Genomic DNA, 23,031 nt, shown 5'->3' with positions numbered 1-23,031 from the left:
CGCCGGCTACTCAAGCTTCTTCTAGTGGGCCTTCTGGTATTCATGGTCAGCCATCCGGACAGCAGGCCGCCGCACCATGTTGTTTTGAGTGCGGGGATGTAGGCCACATGAGGAGATACTGCCCCAGGCTTAGGGGCAAGGCAGTACAGCAGGGGCAGCAACCCATGACTCCAGCACCAGCGGTCCAGCCGCCTAGAGGTGGAGAGCAAACTGGTAGAGGTCGTTCCAGGGGTAGAGGCCAGACAGGGAGAGGCCAGCCAGCTACTACTCAGTCAGTTGGAGGCCAGACAGTCGGTGCTCCAGCTAGATTCTATGCTCTCCCAGCCAGGCCAGATGCATTGGCCTCAGATGCCGTCATCACAGGTATTATTTCCGTCAGCGGTAGGGATGCATCGGTATAATTTGATCCAGGGTCTACTTGTTCATATGTATCATCTTTGTTTGCTCGTTTCCTGGCTATTTTTCCTGAGCCTTTGGGTGTTCCTGTTCATGTGTCCACTCTTGTGGGCGATTCTGTGGTTGTGAACCGGGTCTACCGATCTTGTATGGTTACTTTCTGTGGTCTTGAGACTAGAGCAGATCTCCTGTTGCTCGATATGATCGATTTTGAGGTTATTCTGGGCATGGATTGGTTATCTCCATATCACTCCGTCCTAGATTGCCATGCCAAGACTGTTTCTCTAGCGATGCCAGGGTTGCCGAGATTGGAGTGGAGGGGTTCCACGCTGGATACACCTAGCAGGGTCATTTCCTTCCTGAAGGCTCAGCGCATGGTTGAGAAGGGGTACTTGGCCTACTTAGCTTATGTTCGAGACACCATCGCGGATTCCCCGACGATTGATTCAGTGCCGGTAGTCCGAGAGTTCGCCGATGTTTTTCCTTCCGATCTTCCAGGCATGCCACCAGATCGTGATATTGATTTCTGCATTGATTTGGCTCCAGGCACTCAGCCTATATCTATCCCACCGTACCGCATGGCTCCTAAGGAGCTGAAGGAGCTGAAGGAGCAGTTGGAGGAGTTGTTAGCTAAAGGGTTTGTTAGGCCCAGTGTATCGCCTTGGGGTGCACCAGTGCTATTTGTGAAGAAGAAGGATGGGACTATGCGGATGTGCATTGGTTACCGCCAGTTGAACAAAGTCACCATCAAAAACAAGTATCCATTACCCCGTATTGATGATTTGTTTGACCAGCTGCAGGGTGCTAGGGTGTTCTCTAAGATCGACCTGAAGTTAGGGTATCATCAGTTGAAGATTCGGGATTCAGATGTTCCGAAGACCGCATTCAGGACNTGAATTGGCGAAGTTAGCATTTTGGCGAAATCCGGTTGATATGTGAGATTTTGATCCGAGGGTCGGAATGGAATTCTGAGAGTTGCAGTAGCTTCGTTAGGTGATTTTGGATGTGTCTGCAAATTTTCAGGACAGTCGGACGTCGCTTGGTTGGGTTTTTGATCGAATGCGAGTTTCGGAAGTTTTTAAAGAACTTAGGCTTGAATCCGATGAGAATCGATAATTTTAGTGTTGTTTGATGTGTTTTGATGATTGGAATAAGTTTGGATAATGTTTTAAGTCATGTTGGTGCTTTTGGTTGAGGTCCCGGGGGGCCTCGGGATGATTTCAGATGGCTAACGGGGAGTTTTTGGAATTTCATACAGCTGAAGGCATGCTGTTTCTGGTATTCTCGCTTCTGCGGGTCTTGGACCGCAGAAGCGGAGCCGCTTAAGCGGTGCTGTGATCGCAGAAGCGGTCCTTGAGGGCTTGGCAATTTCCGCAGAAGCGGAAGGCAGTCCGCAAAAGCGGACATCGCAGGAGCGGGTGGTGACTGCAGAAGCGGTCCTGAGGATTTTAAGTTAGACCGCAGAAGCGGTTATTTTGCGCAGAAGCGGGAGCCGCAGGTGCGGTATCCCAACCGCAGAAGCGAAACCTGGCTGAGTTTAAGTGAACAGTGTTTTCACGATTTTGAAAGAGAAGAAACATTTTGGACTTCGGACTAAGGAGATTTTGGGCGATTTTTGAAGAGGGTTTCGAGGGCTATCATCAGGTATGGATTCTTAGACTTAGATTATGATATTATGGTGTAAAATCATGGATTAACACTGAAAATCCAATGAATTAAAGGTTAAAAATGGAAGTTAGGGTTTGAGAAAATTATGATGTAAAAATGGAATTTGGAGGGTCAAACGAACTCCGATTTTGGTTAATTTTATGTGTATGGACTCGTGGCGAGACGAGGAATCCGGTGATGTAAATTTAGTAATTTTTCGAGAAGCGGGCCCGGGCTCGGGTTTTGCTAGTTTCGAGATTCTTGCTAATTTGCGATTGTTTTCGATTGGGTATTGTTCCCTTAGCATATTGTGATGTATTCGCTCTGATTTTGGTTAGATTCGACGCGCGTGGAGGCCGATTGAGGGGCAAAGGCGTCGCGAGCTAGGGATTTCACCGGTCCGAGGTGAGTAATACTTGTAAATGATATCCTGAGGGTTTGAAACCCCGGATTTGCACATCATAGTGCTGTATTGTGGTGACTTGCACGCCAGGTATGAGCGTGGGGTAGAGCACCGTTGGGGATTGTGACTTAGTCCGTCCCGGTTGTTAGTTTTGTTGCGTAATTGGCTGAAACTACTTGTTATCATCATTATTTGGTTTGATTGCTATATTTAGGCTTCGTGCCAATTGTTTGAATCCTTCAGGGATTGATATCACTGTTTTTGCATTACTTTGCATATTATTTTATCACAGTCCAAGGTTTAAAATACTGTTTCGCAAACTCAGCTATCTTTCTGAGATTTGAAAACCTAAATGATATTTTACTGACGTATTGAGTTGAGACTGTTATTTTACTATTGCCCAAGGGGCTTATGTGCATTTCTGGACGGAGGATGGATCGGGCTGCGCGCCGCAGCGGTGTGATATTGATATTGCGCTTGGGCTGTAGGAGCCGCTCCGGAGTCTGAACCCCCGCAGTAAGCGCGGGTACCCAAATGGATCGGGCTGCGAGCCGCAGCGGTCATATGCCTTGCATTGCATTCATGCATTGGTTCCTGTTTGTACTACGTGTCATGACATTTAGCACTCTCATATCATTGGCATACATGCTATTGCTTGTACTGTTTACCAGACGCCCTGGTGTTAACTGTTTGTGGAGTGCTGTGCCCGAGGGGCTGTCTTATATGCGGACTTGCACTATCTGATTATGCGTTCATTTGCTTGACTGTTGGAAAAGGATGTTTTCAAAAGAGGTTTTAAACTGAGCCAGATATTTTCTAAAGGATTTTCACGGTTTTACTGTTTTCTCAAAGAGTGGTACTGTCCTATATAGCATGATGGAGTGCTCTTACGTGATTTCTTGCCTCTCAGTTATTATTTAGTCTTATTACTCACTGAGTTGGAAGTACTCACTTTACTCCCTGCACCTCGCGTGCAGTTGCAGGTATTGTTCACCCGGTAGCGGGTTATTAGCTGATTGAAGGTATGGCTATTGTAGCTGAGTAAGGTGACCGCCAGCGTTCGCGGCACCGGATGTTGTCTTTTGATTTCTAGGATTTTTCCTTATATATTATTATTGGCCCTGTAGTTGTGTTCAGGTTTCTTTAGATGCTCGTGACTTGTGACACCCGGGTCGGGTTGTGTTGGGATGTACATACTGGTTATTATTGTCGTTAAGGTATATTTATCTATATATTTATGTTTAATAATTGTTAAAGAAACGGATTGGGTTAGTTGGCTGGCCTTGTCTTCACGAGAGGCGCCATCACGACCGGGTATGGAAATTGGGTCGTGACAATGGTTTGTTACGGCTACAGGGCCGTGTATGTGTTCCTAATGTTGATGGCTTGAGAGAGAGGATTCTAGAGGAGGCCCACAGTTCGAGGTATTCCATTCATTCGGGTGCCACGAAGATGTATCGTGACTTGAGACAGCGCTACTGGTCGCGGAGGATGAAGAAGGACATAGTGGAGTATGTTGCTAGATGCTTGAGTTGCCAGCAGGTCAAATATGAGCACCAGAGACCAGGTGGCCTACTTCAGCAGATGCCAATTCCGGAATGGAAGTGGGAGCGCATTACCATGGATTTCGTGGTTGGGTTGCCGCGGACTCAGCGGAAGGTTGATTCAGTGTGGGTTATTGTGGATAGGTTGACCAAGTCGGCCCACTTCATTCCGGTGGCGACTACTTATACGGCGGAAAGATATGCTCAGATTTACATTCGGGAGATAGTCAGGTTGCACGGTGTGCCAGTTTCCATCATATCGGACAGAGGCCCTCAGTTCATTTCCCATTTCTGGAGAGCTGTTCAGAGTGAATTGGGGACCCGCGTAGAGCTCAGCACGGCATTCCATCCTCAGACCGATGGGCAGTCGGAGCGGACTGTTCAGATTTTTAAGGATATGCTTAGAGCATGTGTGATCGACTTTGGAGGGCAGTGGGATCAGTTCTTGCCCTTGGCGGAGTTTGCATACAATAATAGCTATCAGTCCAGCATAGAGATGGCCCCGTATGAGGCATTGTATGGTCGGCGTTGTCGTTCTCCTATTGGGTGGTTTGAGCCCAGTGAGGCTAAGTTACTTGGCACGGATTTGGTACAGGATGCCTTGGATAAGATAAAGTTGATTCAGGAAAGGCTCCGCACAGCTCAGTCCAGGCAGAAGAGTTACGCGGATCAGAAGGCACGTGATGTATCATTCACGATTGGCGAGAAGGTTTCACGATTGGCGAGAAGGTTCTCTTGAATGTCTCGCCAATGAAGGGCATTATGAGGTTTGGGAAGAAGAGCAAGCTAAGCCCAAGGTTTATTGCCCCTTTGAGGTGTTGAGGCGAGTTGGAGAGGTTTCCTATGAGCTTGCTTTACCTCCCAGTTTATCAGGAGTTCATCCAGTCTTCCATGTATCGATGCTTCGGAAGTATCATGCCGACCATTCACATGTCTTGGATTTCAGTACCATTCAGTTAGATGAGAGCTTGGGCTACGAGGAGGAGCCAGTTGCCATTGTTGATAGATAGGATCGCCAGTTGAGGTCCAAGAGGATTTCTGCAGTAAGAGTCCAGTGGAGGGGCCAACCGGTCGAGGAGGCGACCTGGGAGTCCGAGGAGGACATGCGGAACAGATATCCCCACTTATTCAGCAGTCCAGGTACTTTTCTATGTCCGTCAAGGACGAACGTTTATTTAAGAGGTGGAGAATGTAACGACCCGACCGATCATTTTGCATTTTTGAACCCCGTTCCCTTAAATAAGATTTCCCGCATTTGCATTAGCTAATTTATGACTTGCGGGGACGGGTGGTTCGGATGTTAGAAGAGTTTTGAGCAAGAATAAGTCTAGTTGCTTCTTTAAGTTTCTTTAAAAAGGCCAAGTTTGACTTCGGTCAACATTTTGGGGAAACGGACCCAGAATCATGATTTGACAATTTCTGAGGGTCCATGGGAAAATATGGGACCTGGGCGTATGCGCGGAATCGAGTTCCGAGGTCCCTAGCCCGAGTAATGAATTTTTATGTGAAATTGATAAGTTAAAGTTTCAAAGGTTTAAATAAACTAAGAAATCATTGTTTTCGGATTTCGATTCCGAAACTTGGTACAAGTCCGAAATATCAGTTAAGACTTACCCGTAAAATTTGGTGTCAATCCGGGTAGTTTAAGGGCGTTTTGACCCGTTGGAGGAGAATTAAGAACTTGAAGTTCAATGATTTGATTCATTTGGTTTTGGGGTTGATTCCTCGATTTAGCGTTGTTTTGAGTGTTTCGAGGGTTCGAGTAGGTCCGCCTCGTGATTTCAGACTTGTCGGTATGTTCGGGCGGGGCACGAGAGCCTCGAGCGTCAAACGAGCGAGGCTCGAGTGAAGTTAGAATTTGGAAAATGACTGAAGCTTGCTGCTTCTGTCATAACCGCATCTGCGGTTCTTAGACCGTAGAAGCGGGACCGCAGATGCGGTCATTAGATCGCAGAAGCGGAGAAGGGGCAGGCCAGGGGAAACCGCAAAAGTGGCCCAGGGACCGCAGAAGCGGTTCCGCCTATGCGGCCCCCAGACCGCAGAAGCGGTCGAGCCCCAAATCCCAAAAGCCGCAGAAGCGGCCAAATTCCGCAGAAGCGGAAATACTTCGCAGATGCGAAAATAACTGGGGGTAGAAGGGTTCATTTAATACGAACACAAACTCATTTCTCTCATTTTTCACTCTACACTTAGGCGATTTGGGATCTTCCAAGAGAGGGTTTCCACATAACTTGGTAAGGTAAGTAATTTCCCTTCATCCTTAGCTTAAATACATGTATATTAGGTAGATTAAACTCAAAAAATTTAGTAAAAATCATGAATTTGAGCTAGACCTAGGGTTTTAATAAAACTAAGAATTTATCATAAAAATTTGCCATGTAATGAACTAGAAATCATATATTTGTGATCCTTAGGTGATAGAGAACATCTTCTTTAGAAAAATCTCGGAATCCGGGTACGTGGGCCCGGGGTTGGAATTTAGGAAACTTGTGTTAATGGTTAGAAAATTGCCTAAATAGTTAGAGTTCGACCTTATAAGCCTTTATTTACTAGTTCTTACTTCGTTTGATTAGTTTGGGATTGTTCGGCTTCGAATTAAGGACTTGGGCTCGTTCTTGGACATTGGAAGTGCACTTTGGAGCAAGGTGAGTCTCCTTTCTAACCTTGTAAGAGGGAATTGTCCCCATGGGATTATAAATGAGTAATTGTTGTTAAATGCGGGGGCTACGTACGTACTAGGTGACGAGAGTCCGTGCGTAGCTACTATAATGATAATTGTTCGGGTAGTTTAGGACCCACGTCATGTCTAATTGGGGAATATTTCTTGGTTTAAATTGCCAATATGATCATTTATGATTTGCTAGAGACTTGAGGAAATGAAAAGTGAACTTATGAGTTTGTTGAGTCTTGGTAGGAATTCCCTTGTATGTAATTGAGCCTTATGTGCTTTCCTGATATTTTCTTGATGATTATGGACCGGGCCGATCGCCTAGGTGAGAATAGATGCATCTATGGTTCGTGCCGCTCGACCCTCGGCAGTGCACAATTTATTTTCTGTTGGAGCGGGCCGTCGACCTCGGCATGATTGTACATCATTTATATGCTTACATTTAGATATGACATGATCACTTGTTTAATATGAAAAAGGGAAAACTGGTAGTTTAATTATGTCAAGAACATGAATATGACTCTTCTCTTAAACTTGTCTTATTGGAAATTCTTCATGCTGTATATCTCACTTTATTATTATATTATCTGGACCTTAGTAAGTGTCAAGTCGACCTCTCGTCTCTACTTCTTCGAGATTAGACGGGATACTTACTGAGTACATGTGGTTTATGTACTCATACTACGCTTCTGTACTTAAATGTACAGGATTTGAGGCAGGTGGATCTGGACATCATCCCGGTGCGCATCAGTGAGCACGCTTGGGGACTTCTACAGTGAGTTACTTCTCTTTCATGCCGATCCGCAGCCGAAGAAGTCCTTTCTTGTACTTTTTGTTTCTGTCTATCCTGATTCAGACAGTAGGATAGTGTATTATTCTTTTGTGTATATTCTACTAGTCGCCCGTAGCTTCTGACACCAGGTTCTGGCACACACAGTAGTAGACATTTATTTTGGGGTTGTATCGCTATTTTAGCACTTTATGATCTTTACTGGTCTTATCTTTAAATTCGAAAATCTAGTATAACTGTCTTTGGCTAAAGTAAAATGAGAACTTAATCACATTCTGCATCGGCTGGCCTGACAACGGTGTTAGGCGCCATCATGACCTATTATGGAAGATGGGTCGTGACACAAGTAATGTACGAAACTATGGAAAATTATAGCCCCACATCCATACCCCGCACTTAACCATTGCTCGTCCTCGAGAAATCAAACTACACTTATAGACACAACCTTTTTAAACAATCCTCCTAACTCATTACACCAAGAATCTTTAAAATAGACTAAGCACAAGGGTGTAAGATCTTCACCTCAAGATTTGACTCACAAGTACCATGCATTATTTCACAATTCACTCACTCACTATAACATAGAGGTCAATGACATTACCTTTCCTTCATGAATCAAGTGCCCTCACACAACAAAAGAGAGTATTCCACACACAATAAAATTTAATAACAATTAGGAACTCAAGATAGAAAGAATTCACTCACTCTCAGAAATAACACTCATATGCTACAAAAGATGCACCATAGGCTTGCCCGTAGTGTAATACTCGACTAATCGAGCTCATTCAGTCTAGGATCTAGTAGGACTTTCATTGGTTGTAATGTAGGCTGTGGGTTGGGTAGGATATATTTGGATATGAGTTACTACACCTCCCTAAGTACTTTAATACAAATACATTAACATTTAAACCCATACTTATGTCAAACAATAACTCCACCTTACATCAATGTATATTAGCTCCATATTTCTTTAAGCACAATTACATCAAGAGTCACCACTGTCACGGAATACTTTCAAAGTAATACAACTATATTTTTTTTTCTTTTTCAATTCAAGTGGCTCTTACTTTTTCAAAACAGTGCACCTTTCTCCTTATTTCATTAGTTCCGTTCAAAAGCCAAACCAACCACCCCACACATTAACTTTTACAAAGTTCATAACAATTCAAGTGCTCATGAGAGGTGAAAAGGTTCTAACAGATGATTAATTCAAACAAATGGGAAAGGCTTGTAATGTGGTTGCCAAAGAAACAGGATTACAGGCTCAACGGGGTTAACTACGATACATAACAATTAGGCGGGTAAATTATATATATTTGGCTCAACAAAGAAACGCCTTTATCACTTTCAAGACTGAACAAAATTACTATTTCGCTTAGCAAACACACGGGGCAAGTTCTAGACATCAAATGCAATGCACAGAATAACATACAAACCTCACACACACATGGCACATAACTCACTCAGGATTGGACTCATCAAGATACTCTAGTCAAAGTAGTTAAGCAAATTTAATATTATACAATTTAAGGTACTTATACAAGAGTCAAAAACTGAGCCTAAGCATCACAACCAAAGTACTCACTATTCTCAAAGCATAACAAAGTCAAGAGATATTGCTTCAATTCAATTCACATCACAATGGCTCCTCTCCAAAAAAAATAAAACTACCTACACCCGCTTCAAACAAAACTCTTGGAAAAGAACCGCAGCACAAAGAAAAATCAAGGTGGAATTACTACACTACCTACAAAGAAAATCTTTTTGTCCTTTTTCTTTAGACTTAAATCCCTCAAGAAAACTGTCTAGGAGATCCATCGTCGGTAAGAGTCCAACTTTTCTATTTTTTTTTTCCAAATTTTTTTTCATAGCTTCTAAAATACTACACAACTACGAAATCACAATAAGAGGTTAACATTTTTTCTACATCCTACTAATCATCTAGAGAATTCTCCCACCCCACACTTAAAAGAGTGTAGTGTCCCCAATGCACAAACAAAGCAAAACAATAACAAGGGTGGACAAGAAACTCCCTGAAAGGCCAAAGGCCAAAGCAATAGCGGCTCACGGGTACTCATACTTCCCCCAAGCATAGTCCTTTGTGTGGCACCCCACACTTAGTTCTCACCATCTAACTCGCTTTTGCACTCTTTCAATGACTCTGCCTCCTATGTTTATAATCCTACGAAACAAAAAACTAATACTACAACAATAATTAGATAAAAAATAAAAATAAAAGAAAACAGTAAAGATGGGTTGCCAACAAGCGCCTGAGTTAACGTCGCGGCACGACACTGCTACTCTGCTCAGGCTGGGCACTTTCTCTTCTTCTTTCTTTCATTAAGCCTAGCCTTTTTACACTCTCTCAGAAGATCTCTTTCATCTCTGTCTCTTTTCTCAATCATCCTTACACATTCAGCTTGCAACACCACCTCATCCAACTTTGTCGTCCTATCCGAATCACTACAATTCACATAAGGACTCTGCTCTATCCCCTTCAGTTCTACCGCAGTAATCATGCACAAATCCTCATAATGCTTAGGGAGCTTAAGTGCCTTGTACACATTAAAAGTAATTTCCTCATTGCCAACTCTCATATTCAACTTTCCTTCCCTAACATCAGTAAACGCTCCACAAATAGCTAAGAATGGTCGCCCCAAAATAATGGGTACTTCCTCATCTGCCTCGTAATCAAGAACAATAAAATCAGTAGGAAGAATAAACTTTCCCACTCGAACTAACACATCCTCAATAATTCTTTCTGCATAACTGGTGACCTATCAACCAACTGCAAAGTGATTGTAGTAGTTCTAAGCACCCCCAATCCAAGTTGCTTGAACAAAGAGGATGGCATCAAATTTATACTAGCCCCTAAATCAGACAGGGCTCTACCAACTTCTTGTTTTCCAAGAGACGGAGGAATTGTGAAACACCCAGGATCCTTCAACTTAGGAGGGAGTTTAATTTGAAATCTAGCACTACACTCTTCAGTAAGTGCGACAATTTCAAACTCCGTATGTCTTCGCTTGTTTGCCATAATATCTCTGAGATACCTTGCATACTTAGGCACTTCCTACAAAATTTCCACCAAAGGCAAATTCACACGCACTTGGTTCAAAATATCTAAGAATTTCTTGTACATAGCATCATCTTTTTGCTTTTGCAGTCTTTGTGGAAACAGAGGTGGTGGCCTTGTCACAATTTCTGGCTTTTCTTTCTTATTCTCCTCAACGGGCTTAGGAACTAATTCTCCTGCAGGTCTAGCTGTATACTTCTTTTTCTCTGGAACTTCTTCTAATTCTCTTCCATTTCTCAAGGTAACCGCATTGACTTGAGCCTTAGGATTAGGTTCAGTACCACTCGGGAGAGCTCCAGCAGGTCTAGTATTCTGATTGTTAGCCATTTGCCCAAACTGCCTCTCTAGATTTCTGAACTGTGTGCGCAATTGCTGATTTTCTATCAAGTGCTTTTTCATCATATCAGTCAAAGTCTTTTCTGCTTGTTGTGGGGGTTGAGGTGGATGATTGTAATTCCCTTGAGGCCTGATATTCTGATTTCCACCCCAAGAGAAGTTAGGATGATTCCTCCAGTTCGGATTGTATGTGTTACCATATTGAGCATGTTGATTCATCGGCCCTCTAGCTTGTTGCCCCACGTAGTAGATTGATTCAGGATTCACGGGACATATTTCACTTGTGTGACCTTCACCACATAACTCGCAGCAAGTAGACATCTGTTGCACATGTTGCATCTGTTGTGCGTGGTGCATTGTCATCTTATTCATCTGATTAGCTAATCTCGCTAATTCTGCTCTCATTGCTGAGAAGTCATCAAGCTCGATCACCCCTGCTGCCTTTTGTTTAAGTGCTCTTCGTGGTTCCCCATCTCCTTGCCAATTATTATCATTAGCAGTAAAATTGTTTAGCAGGATCTGGATCTCACTATACGGTCTTGCCATGCAACTACCGCCACATGCTGAGTCAAGATTCATCTTTGATACCTCGTCCAACCCATCAACGAAAGTGTGACCCAACATCTCATCAGTCTGACAATGGTGTGGGCAGTCTCTGAGTAACTTCTTGTATCTCACTACTAGAAATCCGGAAAAAAGTGACCAGTGTTGGTCGCTTAAAAGCGACCAAACGTGCCTGGTCGATATTAAGCTGCTCCCTTTACCTTAGGGACCAAAGTTGGTCGCTAATTAGCGACCAACTTTGGTCTCTCAAGTCGAAGGACAAAATATTCCGGTAAAGATGCTGGCGACCAATTTTGGTCGCTATATTATTTTAATATTATAAATTTTGCGACCAAAGTTGGTCTCATTTATGTAAATTTTGTTTTTTTTATTTATTATTAATTATAAAGTAGCGACCAACTTTGGTCTGTATACGAAATATTATATTTTAAAATCTGGAAAATTGCGACCAAAGTTGGTCGCTATACTATAAATTGTTTAATTATTTTTTTTTAAATAAGCGACCAAAGTTGGTCGCTAAATACATGAATTAATTTTTTATTTATTAATAAGCGACCAATCCTGGTTGCCATATTTCCAGAAATTGTTAATTTTCTTGTAAATAGCGACCAATCTTGGTCGCTTTTTGGGATATCTGGGTTAAATAGCGACCAACCTTGGTCGCTATTTCACAGAAAATTATTTTTTTTAATAGAAATGCGACCAAATAGCGACCAAAGTTGGTCGCTTTTCTTGGTATATTGCTGGCAGGAACTGCCTCCACCTGCCAGCTTACCAAAATTCCTAAATAGGCAAATATGCCAACAACAGCAACAACAAGCAACAACAACAACAACAATTATAACGAACAAAGTATAAAGTTCAAACTTTATACTTTAAGCTAATTAGCAAACTAATAAGTTAAATGTTATTACAGAACCATTCGAAAACCAATTGTATTTGTCTAGCATAAACTAATAAGTTCAAAGATTGTTCTCTACATCATTATCATCACCGTCTGATGAACTTTCTTCACCATGACGGTATCTAGAATGGGCTATTTGTCGATGATGGGAAGAATGACCATGGGGAGGACAGGAGGAATGAGCACGGGGAAGGCGAGCCTCTGGCGATGACTCACGAGACCGGGGAATTGGAAAATTGCCAGAAGCTAGGAGAGTTTTGATCTGCTCTTGCATGCCCTTGCACTGAGCTTGCATGCCAGAGTACTGCATATCTCTAAGCCTTTCTCTCTCCTTGGCGGCTTCTAGCTCGGATGTGAGCTTTGCCACAATCTCCCGCATAGAGGAGAGGCTCTCCCTATCAAGTTGCTCGGCTTGGGAGGAAGTCCCTATTCCTTGCATTCCACACTTATAGCGATGGAATTTCTTATTAGGAAGCCCGTATACCTTCCCCCCTTTTGGACCGCCAGCAGCCTGCGTCCACATTCTCTCAGCATCCTCGTCCGATAGTTGGATTGGCGCGCCGGACTCATTAGGTGGCTGACTGCGTATGAATTGCTCCACTTCAGCTGTGAAGCGACCCTATAAGAAAAATAATATGTGAATTACTATTTCCAAATTTATATAAAAGTAAATCAAAATTCTTAATGAAAAGTGAAAACTTACATGTACAGTCGAGGCTCGGCCCTCGACCCACCTTTCTTGGTCCGTCTCTTTCTTCTTCTTCACAATATGAGTCTCCTTGAAGAGCTCATCTTGGTTCATCGGACGCCCCAACTTTTTTTCCTGAAAACTCATAAATTTTAGTTAATAAACAGAATACATATACTAAGAAAATTAAAATAAATTAAGCAATTACGTACCATTCTTCGTTTTATCGTCCCTAGGCTGACCGCACCTCCAGTGTGCAAGGATCCTCCCTTCTCAGATGCTCGGGCTTTCTTTCCTTTTTCGCTCTTCTCTAAGAACTCTGCTGTAAGCCATTGCCTTTGCAAATCATCCCATAAATCCTGAAGCATCTAGCCAGGCTTCTGGTTCAACTGCCTAGCTTTGGAGAAACAATGGGACAACCGCTTTCGAGCTTTGAGATGGAAGTTTGCAGCCACTTCCGCGCTATAGCGGTGTTCCCATACACACTTGCTCTGTATTTCAAAAGTCAAGTATTATATGGAAATATCATATTTAGATGGAAATATCATAAAAGCTATATTCGATATATTATACTTAGCTTTTATTAGCTAATAATTATTCAAAAGTTAAGTGCATTAACTGCTTATAATATAACATTAGCTAAAAGCTAATAAATGATTATACTGCTTAAAAGAATACTTATACCTTAAATTGATTGAAGATTGCCTCCTTGAGAGCGAATGGGAATTCACTCCAAGTCGCATAAGGACCATCATAAAGCTTTCTGGTGGCTTTGGTGATGATCCTTGTAGTAACATTACTAGGGATGAACCTGCAATTTTATTAAAAAAAATACATTAATATCTTAGTAAAACTGTACTAAACAAAAAAAGTTAAAATAACAAATAACTCTTACCCGTCACCCTCAGGGACTATGATGATCCTGCCTTATTCATCATAATGCACCTCCTCGTCATTAGCAGCATCATTGTCCGAAGCATGTACATCGGAGGCATGTGTGGAAGGTGTAGGGGGTCAGAGCTAGTATCTCGCAGGCGAAGGCCTGCAATAGATGGAGTCCCAGATGAAGATGGCTGCGAGCCCTGGGACTGCGAGCCCTGTGAGTGCGACATAGCTGTATGGGCCGCAAGTGGATGAGACACAGATAGCTGTGACCCGAGTGGCTGTGACACGGATGGCTGTGATCCATGTGGATGTGACATGGATCGATGCGATCCGATGAGCTGCTGATGGATGCGATCTATGTGGATGTGAGACAGGTGGACTGTATGTAAGTCGTACTGGTCCTATGGCCCTGTGAAGAAAGACCTGGCGTCTGCACGAAGGTGTAGGGCTGGACATGCGCTGGCAGCTCAGAATAGCCCTGGGGTGGAGGCGCAGGCACAGGCATAGGCACAGGCATCTGTGAAGAGGCAGGAACGGATTGAGTAGTACCTTTACCCTCCTCTTTTGTTTCCAGGCTTTTTCTCTACCCCGAGAACCAGGTAGGGATCACTGTTACCGGATCTGTGACCCATTGCCTGACATCCGTGCATGACATAATACATAAGCTTAGATTGAAACTCTATAAAAAACTAGCTATAACGATGAGTTATTAAAGAAGAAACCAACTTTTTAAAGCTGATCGACCGTTTATAGTTCCTCGTCCGAGAATATCTTCCTTTCACTAAGTTTGAGCTTCATCAGTGATTATTTCTTCCTCGTTTCTCTATTACATTCTTACTTCGATCCATATCAACTTCTTCCAATATGTGTTCAGGATGTTCCAAATCGATTTTCTAAAAACATTCGTCCACTTATTTGGTAACACTGGACTATATCGTTTTGATATGCAACATCTAACCAACATCTCTCACTTCTACCCTACCCACACATGCCTTAGTTTATTATAACCCCCACCATCAGCCTTATTCCGCCGCAATGGATAAAGGAGCATAATTACACTTGCCTAACATTAATGTGCAATTATGAAAGGGATCATAGCATCATACTCCTGCGTATGAGTAACGCCTCAATTATGTTGTTTGATGTATACTCTTGTACCTCTGTTGGATTGTGGGTCAAACCACTTGCATCTAAAGAGTATCAATTTCTTATATTGGGCCAACCTGAAGTACTCTAGTTCTATTATTTCTTTGAGCACACGACATAATAATCAATATCTCTCATCTTGGTTTGCCATCACCACCTTGAACCCACACCCCACTGTTGTTGCTATTTTATTTTAGAGCAATCCTTCTGTATGAAACTTATAAACCATTCACCAACGTACTGTGTATCTGTTGTGAACCTCAACCCCAGGTCCCAAGACTACATCTTTTTCAAAAAATTTGATTTACACCATCTATTTGGATCATTTACTAACAAATCGTTGTAAATAAATTCATAATTTAGCATAACTTCCAAACATTGTTTATACCTACATTAGTGTATAGAATATTTTAAAGGAGAAAACTTACAAATTGTTTGAACCACGTATCAGATCTCGTATATTACAGCATCATGGCCAAATTGAACCACAAGAGTGACTGTGACACATCAAATATATTTTTAGTAGTTGTATTGAGACTGTAATCACAGTAATTTTAGATTTTGATAAACTGACTAAATCAATACTTACTTGAGATATGGTACAACTTCAGGACAATTTTAGCAACACGTAAAGTGTAGGCTGACTTGTACTCCATATTCACTCAAAACTTCTCTTTGTAAACATCTTTAGAACATCGGCCTGGTTGATTGAATTATGGACATAGGCGGATATAATGGATCATTCCTAAGGGTCGACCGTGCTGCCTGTTGGGCCTATCCTAGCACATGCCCATATACTCTCAAAATAATAAGAAACAAAAATGGGCAGTTTCCTTCGCAAGATAAGCTTCGCATAGAGATCTTCAATCCATATTCCTCTGCTTAACCAAATTGTTTGCATTGCCAATTGTCCTAGCATAATTTTTCAGGTTAGCAGAAGAAAATTTGTTTAAATTAAAACAGAGAAATATACATCAAAACCTAAACTATTTACGCTCTCAAAGGGATACATCCATCTGCATGAACAGGCCCTCCAAGTCGCGCCTCGTGTACAGGGTGGATTGAAAGGGTGTTCCATCACATCAAAAACCCAATGGAAATATCTTTTCCATCTTAGTAGAAGTTACACAAATGTTTTTGATCCATCCGTTGCTAGGTTTTCTTCCCTTAATGTGGAAGAACATAAGTCTTTGAAAAACAAACTAATCTCTGTGATTGTTTCCAGATTCGTTCAGCCAAAACCAGAAAATGCAATAGGCACTTAAAGGGTCTCCATGAAAACATGACATAAATAGACTTTTCAAACATGGCTCAACTTCCCTAACCTCCATATCAACTTTTTCCCAAAAATTCGACGCATAACCCTCAGGCATCTTCAACTCGTTACCGCAATCACAAATCTGCCGTCTTTCCTCCAAACGTGAATGTGTAACTTGCTTTGGCTTGGAACACCTTAACCATTGTTTGCTGTCTGCAAGTATAATTCAGTTCCGCCTGCAATATTCTTGTAAGTCCATTCGTAGCCTTCGCATTATCCTTTGTCTTACCTTGTAACATCCATCACTGCTGGTTGAACAAATTGGTCCAAAATAAACTGTTTCTAATATGCATGACATCAAGGTGTGACGGAGAAGATTATACCTTCCAATACGAGCAACTCCCAAAATATAACTCTAATTCGTCCCAATTATGAGTAACACCGTATCCGAGGAATCTATAAAGGTTGGAACTTCAGTAACGATACTGAAGTTCTGGACCCTCTCCCAAATCTTTCTCACCTGAAAGTATCAGAGTGGGAAATCACACTCGAATTATCCTTTTGAATGCATTTTTCATCCTTCTAAACTCATGCATCAGGAGGCAAGAATCGACGATGACAATCAAACCAATGATTACTTATCGGCCTTATTTCATAAGTGAAAGCTATTACTATTTTTCCATGTAGTAAGGACAAGCTAGCTTACCAGCAGTCATCGCCACCCGACAATATTCCATTACGCAGGAAAATCATTAATTGTCCACATTAAATTAAGCACGCCACATCAAATTCTGCTTGGTTGCTATGTCATATGTTTTCAACACCATCGTACCATAATTGTTTTAGCTCATCAATCAAAGGTTGCAACATATACATGCAAGTGCAAACTTTTTGGATACGATGGAACCGGGGATAATACAATTTAAGAATATGTATGGACTACAGTAATGCACAACTCGGGGGTAGATTATAAGGTGTAAGAAAGGACAGGCCAACATGAATATGGTGGCAGATACAGAAAAAGGCGTGAAGCCATCCCACACAGACCTTAATCGAACATTTCCTTGGTCAACTAGCAAAACTGGATATGTCCTCAAAAGTGCTTCCAAGCTTCTCCATCTGAAGGATGACACATAACACCAGGTGGTCTTCTATTTTCAAAGTGCACTTCTCATATGAGGAGCAGAACTCATCGACGCATATAACCTCTTTAACTAGTATAAGAGGATAATAATCAATCGACTTGATAGCGACCATATTCCCAACTGGAAAGCCTCTTGAAACGAGGTTTTTGCAAAATTTACAACTGTCCGAACCTGCATCATCTTTATAATATAACATGCAACCATCTTCCACAACAATCAATTCTCAATGACGAAAGTCCTAACTTAGAAACTAATCTCGCTTTTCCTTGTAGAAATCACCAGGTAATTCGATAATCAGGGCCAACTAGTTCACGCATAAGGCCAATGAAGGAGTCCATGGCTCCTTGAGAAATATTCCAATCAGATTTCATACTTAGTAATCTACTGCAACAGACAACTCAGAGTGCGAACTTCCGTTACGTAGTTGGATGACTAGCTTCCTCTAAAGCTTTCATAAAAACGTTTTGCGTCATCATTAGGAGTTTGTTTCAACATTTTTGTTGGACTCAAACCCAAAGTGCCATACCAAAAGCATCTGCAACCATATCATGAATTCTAGAATCACGAATTTGTATTCCCATCGACCTACTACTTTTCAACCCACAACCATGTTATGAAATAATCCCATGGCTACCATCGATCTTCTCCATGACAAGTCCACACAACAGTAATCTGCTATAAAACCCATTACTAATAAGTGAACCTTAACTTCCTCGATTTTTTCAAACCTTCATACAGTCGCACACTAACCACAAGAGCGCACCTAAATACTCCTTCATTATTATGTTATGCGGAAGTGACATTGCGTGTCTAATAAATTCATCAACCCTTATACAAAAATCCCTTCCCGCAATCCCGCCGATTAAGGATAATTTTCTATTGTACATCCAAGTACGAATGTCCATCTATATAAATAAAGCAAGAACAAATTAATTTTAGATATAATGTATTCTTATTTAGGACAATGTATTTAACAGTACTCTTAATTTAGTACTATGCTAATGTCTCGAATTGTTGTCTTCTTCACAAATTTATCTCAATATAAATTAATACAAGAACTTAAAGATCATAATTTGTACCATAAATTTCATAACTCTAATGTAGTTCAAACCAAAAACCCTGATACTAAATAAACAAAAATTCTGAAAAATTACATAAAATATATTATAAAAAAATTAAAAATTAAACAATCTAAGAAGGTAGATTACTAACCTTGATATATTAAAAGGAGGATTAAAACAGTGGTGGAAAGGGCGGGAGACAGCAGCTCCGGCGACAGTGGTAGCAACGGCCTCCGGCGACACATGGTAGCGCGGCTCCGGCGACACTGGTAGCGGCGGTAGCAGCTCCGGCGACAGTAGCAAGGGGTGGGGGGGTTGATTTGTGTAAGGAAATAATGTGGAGAGAGAGTTTTGGGAAATATTTTTGGTAAGAAAAATAACATATTCAGGTAGGGCCAACCCGATTTTGACTCTGGATTAAAACATAGCGACCAAACTTGGTCGCTATTCTTGTAGCAAATAGGTATTGACTAATTTGACAACATAGTGACCAAACTTGGTCGCTATTTTTGACCGTTTGACCAAAATGGCGACCAAAGGTTGGTCGCCATATATAAAGCAAAAATAAATTATTTTAAGTTTAATTTAAGAATAAATTAAGGATTTTTAAATTCATTTTTTAAACTAAGTGTATATACTAAGTGTATAGTTATAGTATATATATATACATTATATAGATAACACACACACACACTTTTATATATATATATATATAATATACTAATGTATAGTATATATATGTAGAATAGTATATTCGATATAATATTACCTAATACGCTTATACTTAGTGCATAGTACAAGTAAGTTATATTACATATATATAAGCCATATTCGATATAATATTACCTAATACGCTTATACTTAGTGCATAGGACAGCGGTAAATATATACATTAAATATATATAAGCCATAATTCGATATAAATTACCTAATACGCTTATACTTAGTGCATAGTAAAGCATAACTATATATATTACATATATATAGCCATATTCGATAAATATTACCTAATACGCTATAACTTAGTGCATAGTACAGCGTAACTATATATATACTATATATATAGCCATATTCGAGTATAATATTACCTAATACGCTTATACTTAGTGGATAGTACAGCGTAACTATATATATTACATATATATAAGCCATATTAGATATAATATTACCTAATACGCTTATACTTAGTGCATTAGTACAGCGTAACTATACTATATTACATATATATAAGCCCATATCGATATAATATTACCTAATACGCTTATTTTAGTGCATAGTACAGCTTAAGCTATATATATATCATCACATATATATACAGCCAATTCGATATCAATATTACCTAATTACGCTTATTACTTAGTGGCATAGGATTACCACGTACAGTATTATATATTATAATCATTATATAAGCCATATTCCGATATAATATTACCTAATACGCTTGCTATACTTAGTGCATAGTAGAGCGTCAGTTATATATATTACATAATATATAAGTATAGCATAAGTAGTTATATATAAATATATATATATATATATATATATATATAATATATATATATATATTTATATATATATATATATATATATTAAAAAGCTACTTCGAAGTATAATATTATCTAATACACTTATACTTAGTTGCATAGTATAGCATAAGTATATATATATACATAATATATAAACCATATTCGATATAATATTACCTAATACGCTTATACCTTAGTGACATAGTAAAGCATAACTTATTATATCATTACGATATAATTAAGCCATATTCGATATAATATACTAATAACGCTTATACTTAAGTGCATTAGTACAGCGTAACTATATATATTACCATATATAATAAGCCATTCGATATAATATTACCTAATACGTTATACTTAGTGCATTAGTAAGGTAAAATTATATATTACATTATATATAAAGCTTTCGAATTAATATTAACCTAAATACGGCTTAATACTTAGTGCCATTAGTAAAGCATAACTATAATATATTACATATTATATAAAGCATATTCGATATAATATTACCTAATACGGCTTATACTTAGTGCATAGTACAGCGTAACTATATAATTTACATAATATAAGCCATATTCGATATAATATTACCTAATACAGCTTATACTTAGTGGATAGTACAGCGTAATCTATATATATTACATATATATAAGCCATATAGATATAAATATTACTATACGCTTATACTTAGTGTATAGTACAGCGTAAACTTATATATTACCATAATATATATAAGCCATATTCGATTATAATATTTAAAAACCCTATACGCTTATATTAGTGCATATACAGCCTTAAGTTATATATATATATCACATATATATAAGCCATATCTGCGATATAATATTACCTAATAGCGCTTCATATACTTAGCTAGCGATTAGTACTAGAGTAAGTATAATAATATTATATATATATAAGCCATATTCGATATAATATTACTAATACGCTTATACTTAGTGCATAGTAGAGCGTAGTCAATAATATATTACATATATAGAAGTATAGCGTAAGTATATATAATTATATAGTAATATATATATATTATATATTATATAAACTACTCGATTATGAATATTATCTAATACACTTATTACTTAGTGCATAGTATAGCACTTAAGATATATTAATACTATATATAATATATATATATATACTAATACTATATATATATATATATATATATAATATTTAGCTACATGCATATTAATAATTACCTAATACACTGATTATACTTAGTGCATAGTATGAGCCTGTAAGTTCATATATGTTTAATATATATAAAGCTAACATTCGACTATAATATTACCCTTAATTACACTCTATACTTAAGTGCATAGTATAGCGTAGTCTATAATTATCATATATATATAAGTACCATCGAATAATTATTACCTAATACATTTATTACTTAGTGCATAGTATAACGTAAGTATATATATACATAATATATAAGCTATATTCATAAACCATTACCTAATGATACTTATACTTAGTTGCATAGTATCGCATAAGTAATATAAGTGCCGTCCCATGAAGCGGACACCACGTTCGGCTGGTCACCTACCTTGTTCACGAACCCAACACCACCCACTGAAAGGTCGTGATGGCGGCCTCTCGTGAAGACAAAGGCCAAGCCACAAGAACGATGTAACTCCTCAAATATCTAACAGTTGTATAATCATTAAATAACGCCTTAAAGCAGCAGGAATCCTAACCAATCATTACCGGAACTCAACCGCTAGATAACAAAGGATGCCAACCGTCACAATCCAGCCGCACATCGCACGGTGGTTCACAAGTTCATGAGCCCACTATTAGAGTTTATACTCTACAACAAGACTGTATCTAAGAACATTAATCCGAAGATAAACGAAGTATATGATAATAAAGAAGAAACGGGGCTGTGGACCCTCTAACAGCGTGCCTTTCGTCTCTCCGCGATCCGCCTACAAGGTCTGGGACTGGAAATCACGCGCTTAGGACGAACTCTGCTATCGCCGTATCGTGCACACAACGGTGCAGGGAGAAGTAAAATTTGATCTCCGACCAGTGAGCAATAAAATATGAAATAACGACTTGAGATATATATAAATCCCACACAAGCACAGATAATGTTATCCTCAAATAGTAAAATCAAGTAAACAGTTAGGAACCAGTGAAACATAGCTAAGAATATCTCTTTTGAAACAATTAATAAACCAGTATGCTCAAGTATGGTCAGTTCCATTGTTACCTGAGCCCGGTCAGCCATTGTTACCTGACCCCAACGCGTTGTTTCAGTGCCATTGTTACCTGACTGGTCAGCCATTGTTACCTGACCCAACAGCTGTTTCCAGTGGCCATTGTTACACTGGTCAGCCATTGTTACCTGACCGGTCAGTCTTGTTACCTGACCCAAAACACGTATGACAGGCTGTCATTTTACCACTGTCCAATTCTAAATGGGTACCGCGCTGCTCACCTGTGGATGTGCAGACATCCGAGGGCTCCCTACAGCCCAAGCCGCCACTCAAACCAAGGCCTGAAAGCCCTGTACAAACCAGAAATAATAGCCACAACTAAAGCGGATTCGGCAACCTGAAAAAGACACATCCCAATCCACACTCAATACTTGTATAGGGGCCAAAGGTCTTTACCTCCTTCAGCGAAAATAACCAAAAGTAAAATTTGGTAAAGTTTGCCCTTATCGATAAGGGGAAACTAGGAAAAACTTTTTCTTCATACCTCTTATTTCAGGGAGCAAATTTCCGCCATATTTACCACCCAGTCCCTACCCAAAAAGAATTTCGATTATCAAAGACGAATCATATCTTCTAAAGTGTTCTCCTGCAAACGGTATATTCGAAGAATTGGAGACTTTCTTTAAGGAGACCCAACAAAAAGCTTCATATTGAGTAGCCTCACATCCGCTGCTCAACTATGGCAAGTGCAGTCCCCTATGAGAATAGAGTTGTCCTAACAAGAAAGCCAAACATACCGTCTTGCATC

At 39.9% G+C, this 23,031-nt stretch overlaps 1 protein-coding gene across 1 annotated transcript; it reads right to left on the bottom strand.

The window, feature by feature from the left end:
• Positions 1-10,521: 10,521 nt before the first annotated feature.
• Positions 10,522-11,484, bottom strand: LOC109208922. Its single transcript, XM_019372079.1, has one exon. The coding sequence runs from the start codon at positions 11,482-11,484 to the stop codon at positions 10,522-10,524; it is 963 nt and encodes a 320-aa protein (XP_019227624.1).
• Between the last annotated feature and the right edge of the window lie 11,547 nt (positions 11,485-23,031).

The sequence above is a fragment of the Nicotiana attenuata genome, unplaced genomic scaffold, assembly GCF_001879085.1.
Source record: "Nicotiana attenuata strain UT unplaced genomic scaffold, NIATTr2, whole genome shotgun sequence".
NCBI classification, from domain to species: Eukaryota; Viridiplantae; Streptophyta; class Magnoliopsida; order Solanales; family Solanaceae; genus Nicotiana; species Nicotiana attenuata.
Note: the sequence above shows the minus strand (reverse complement) of the source record. Positions and strands in the feature narration are given on the sequence as shown.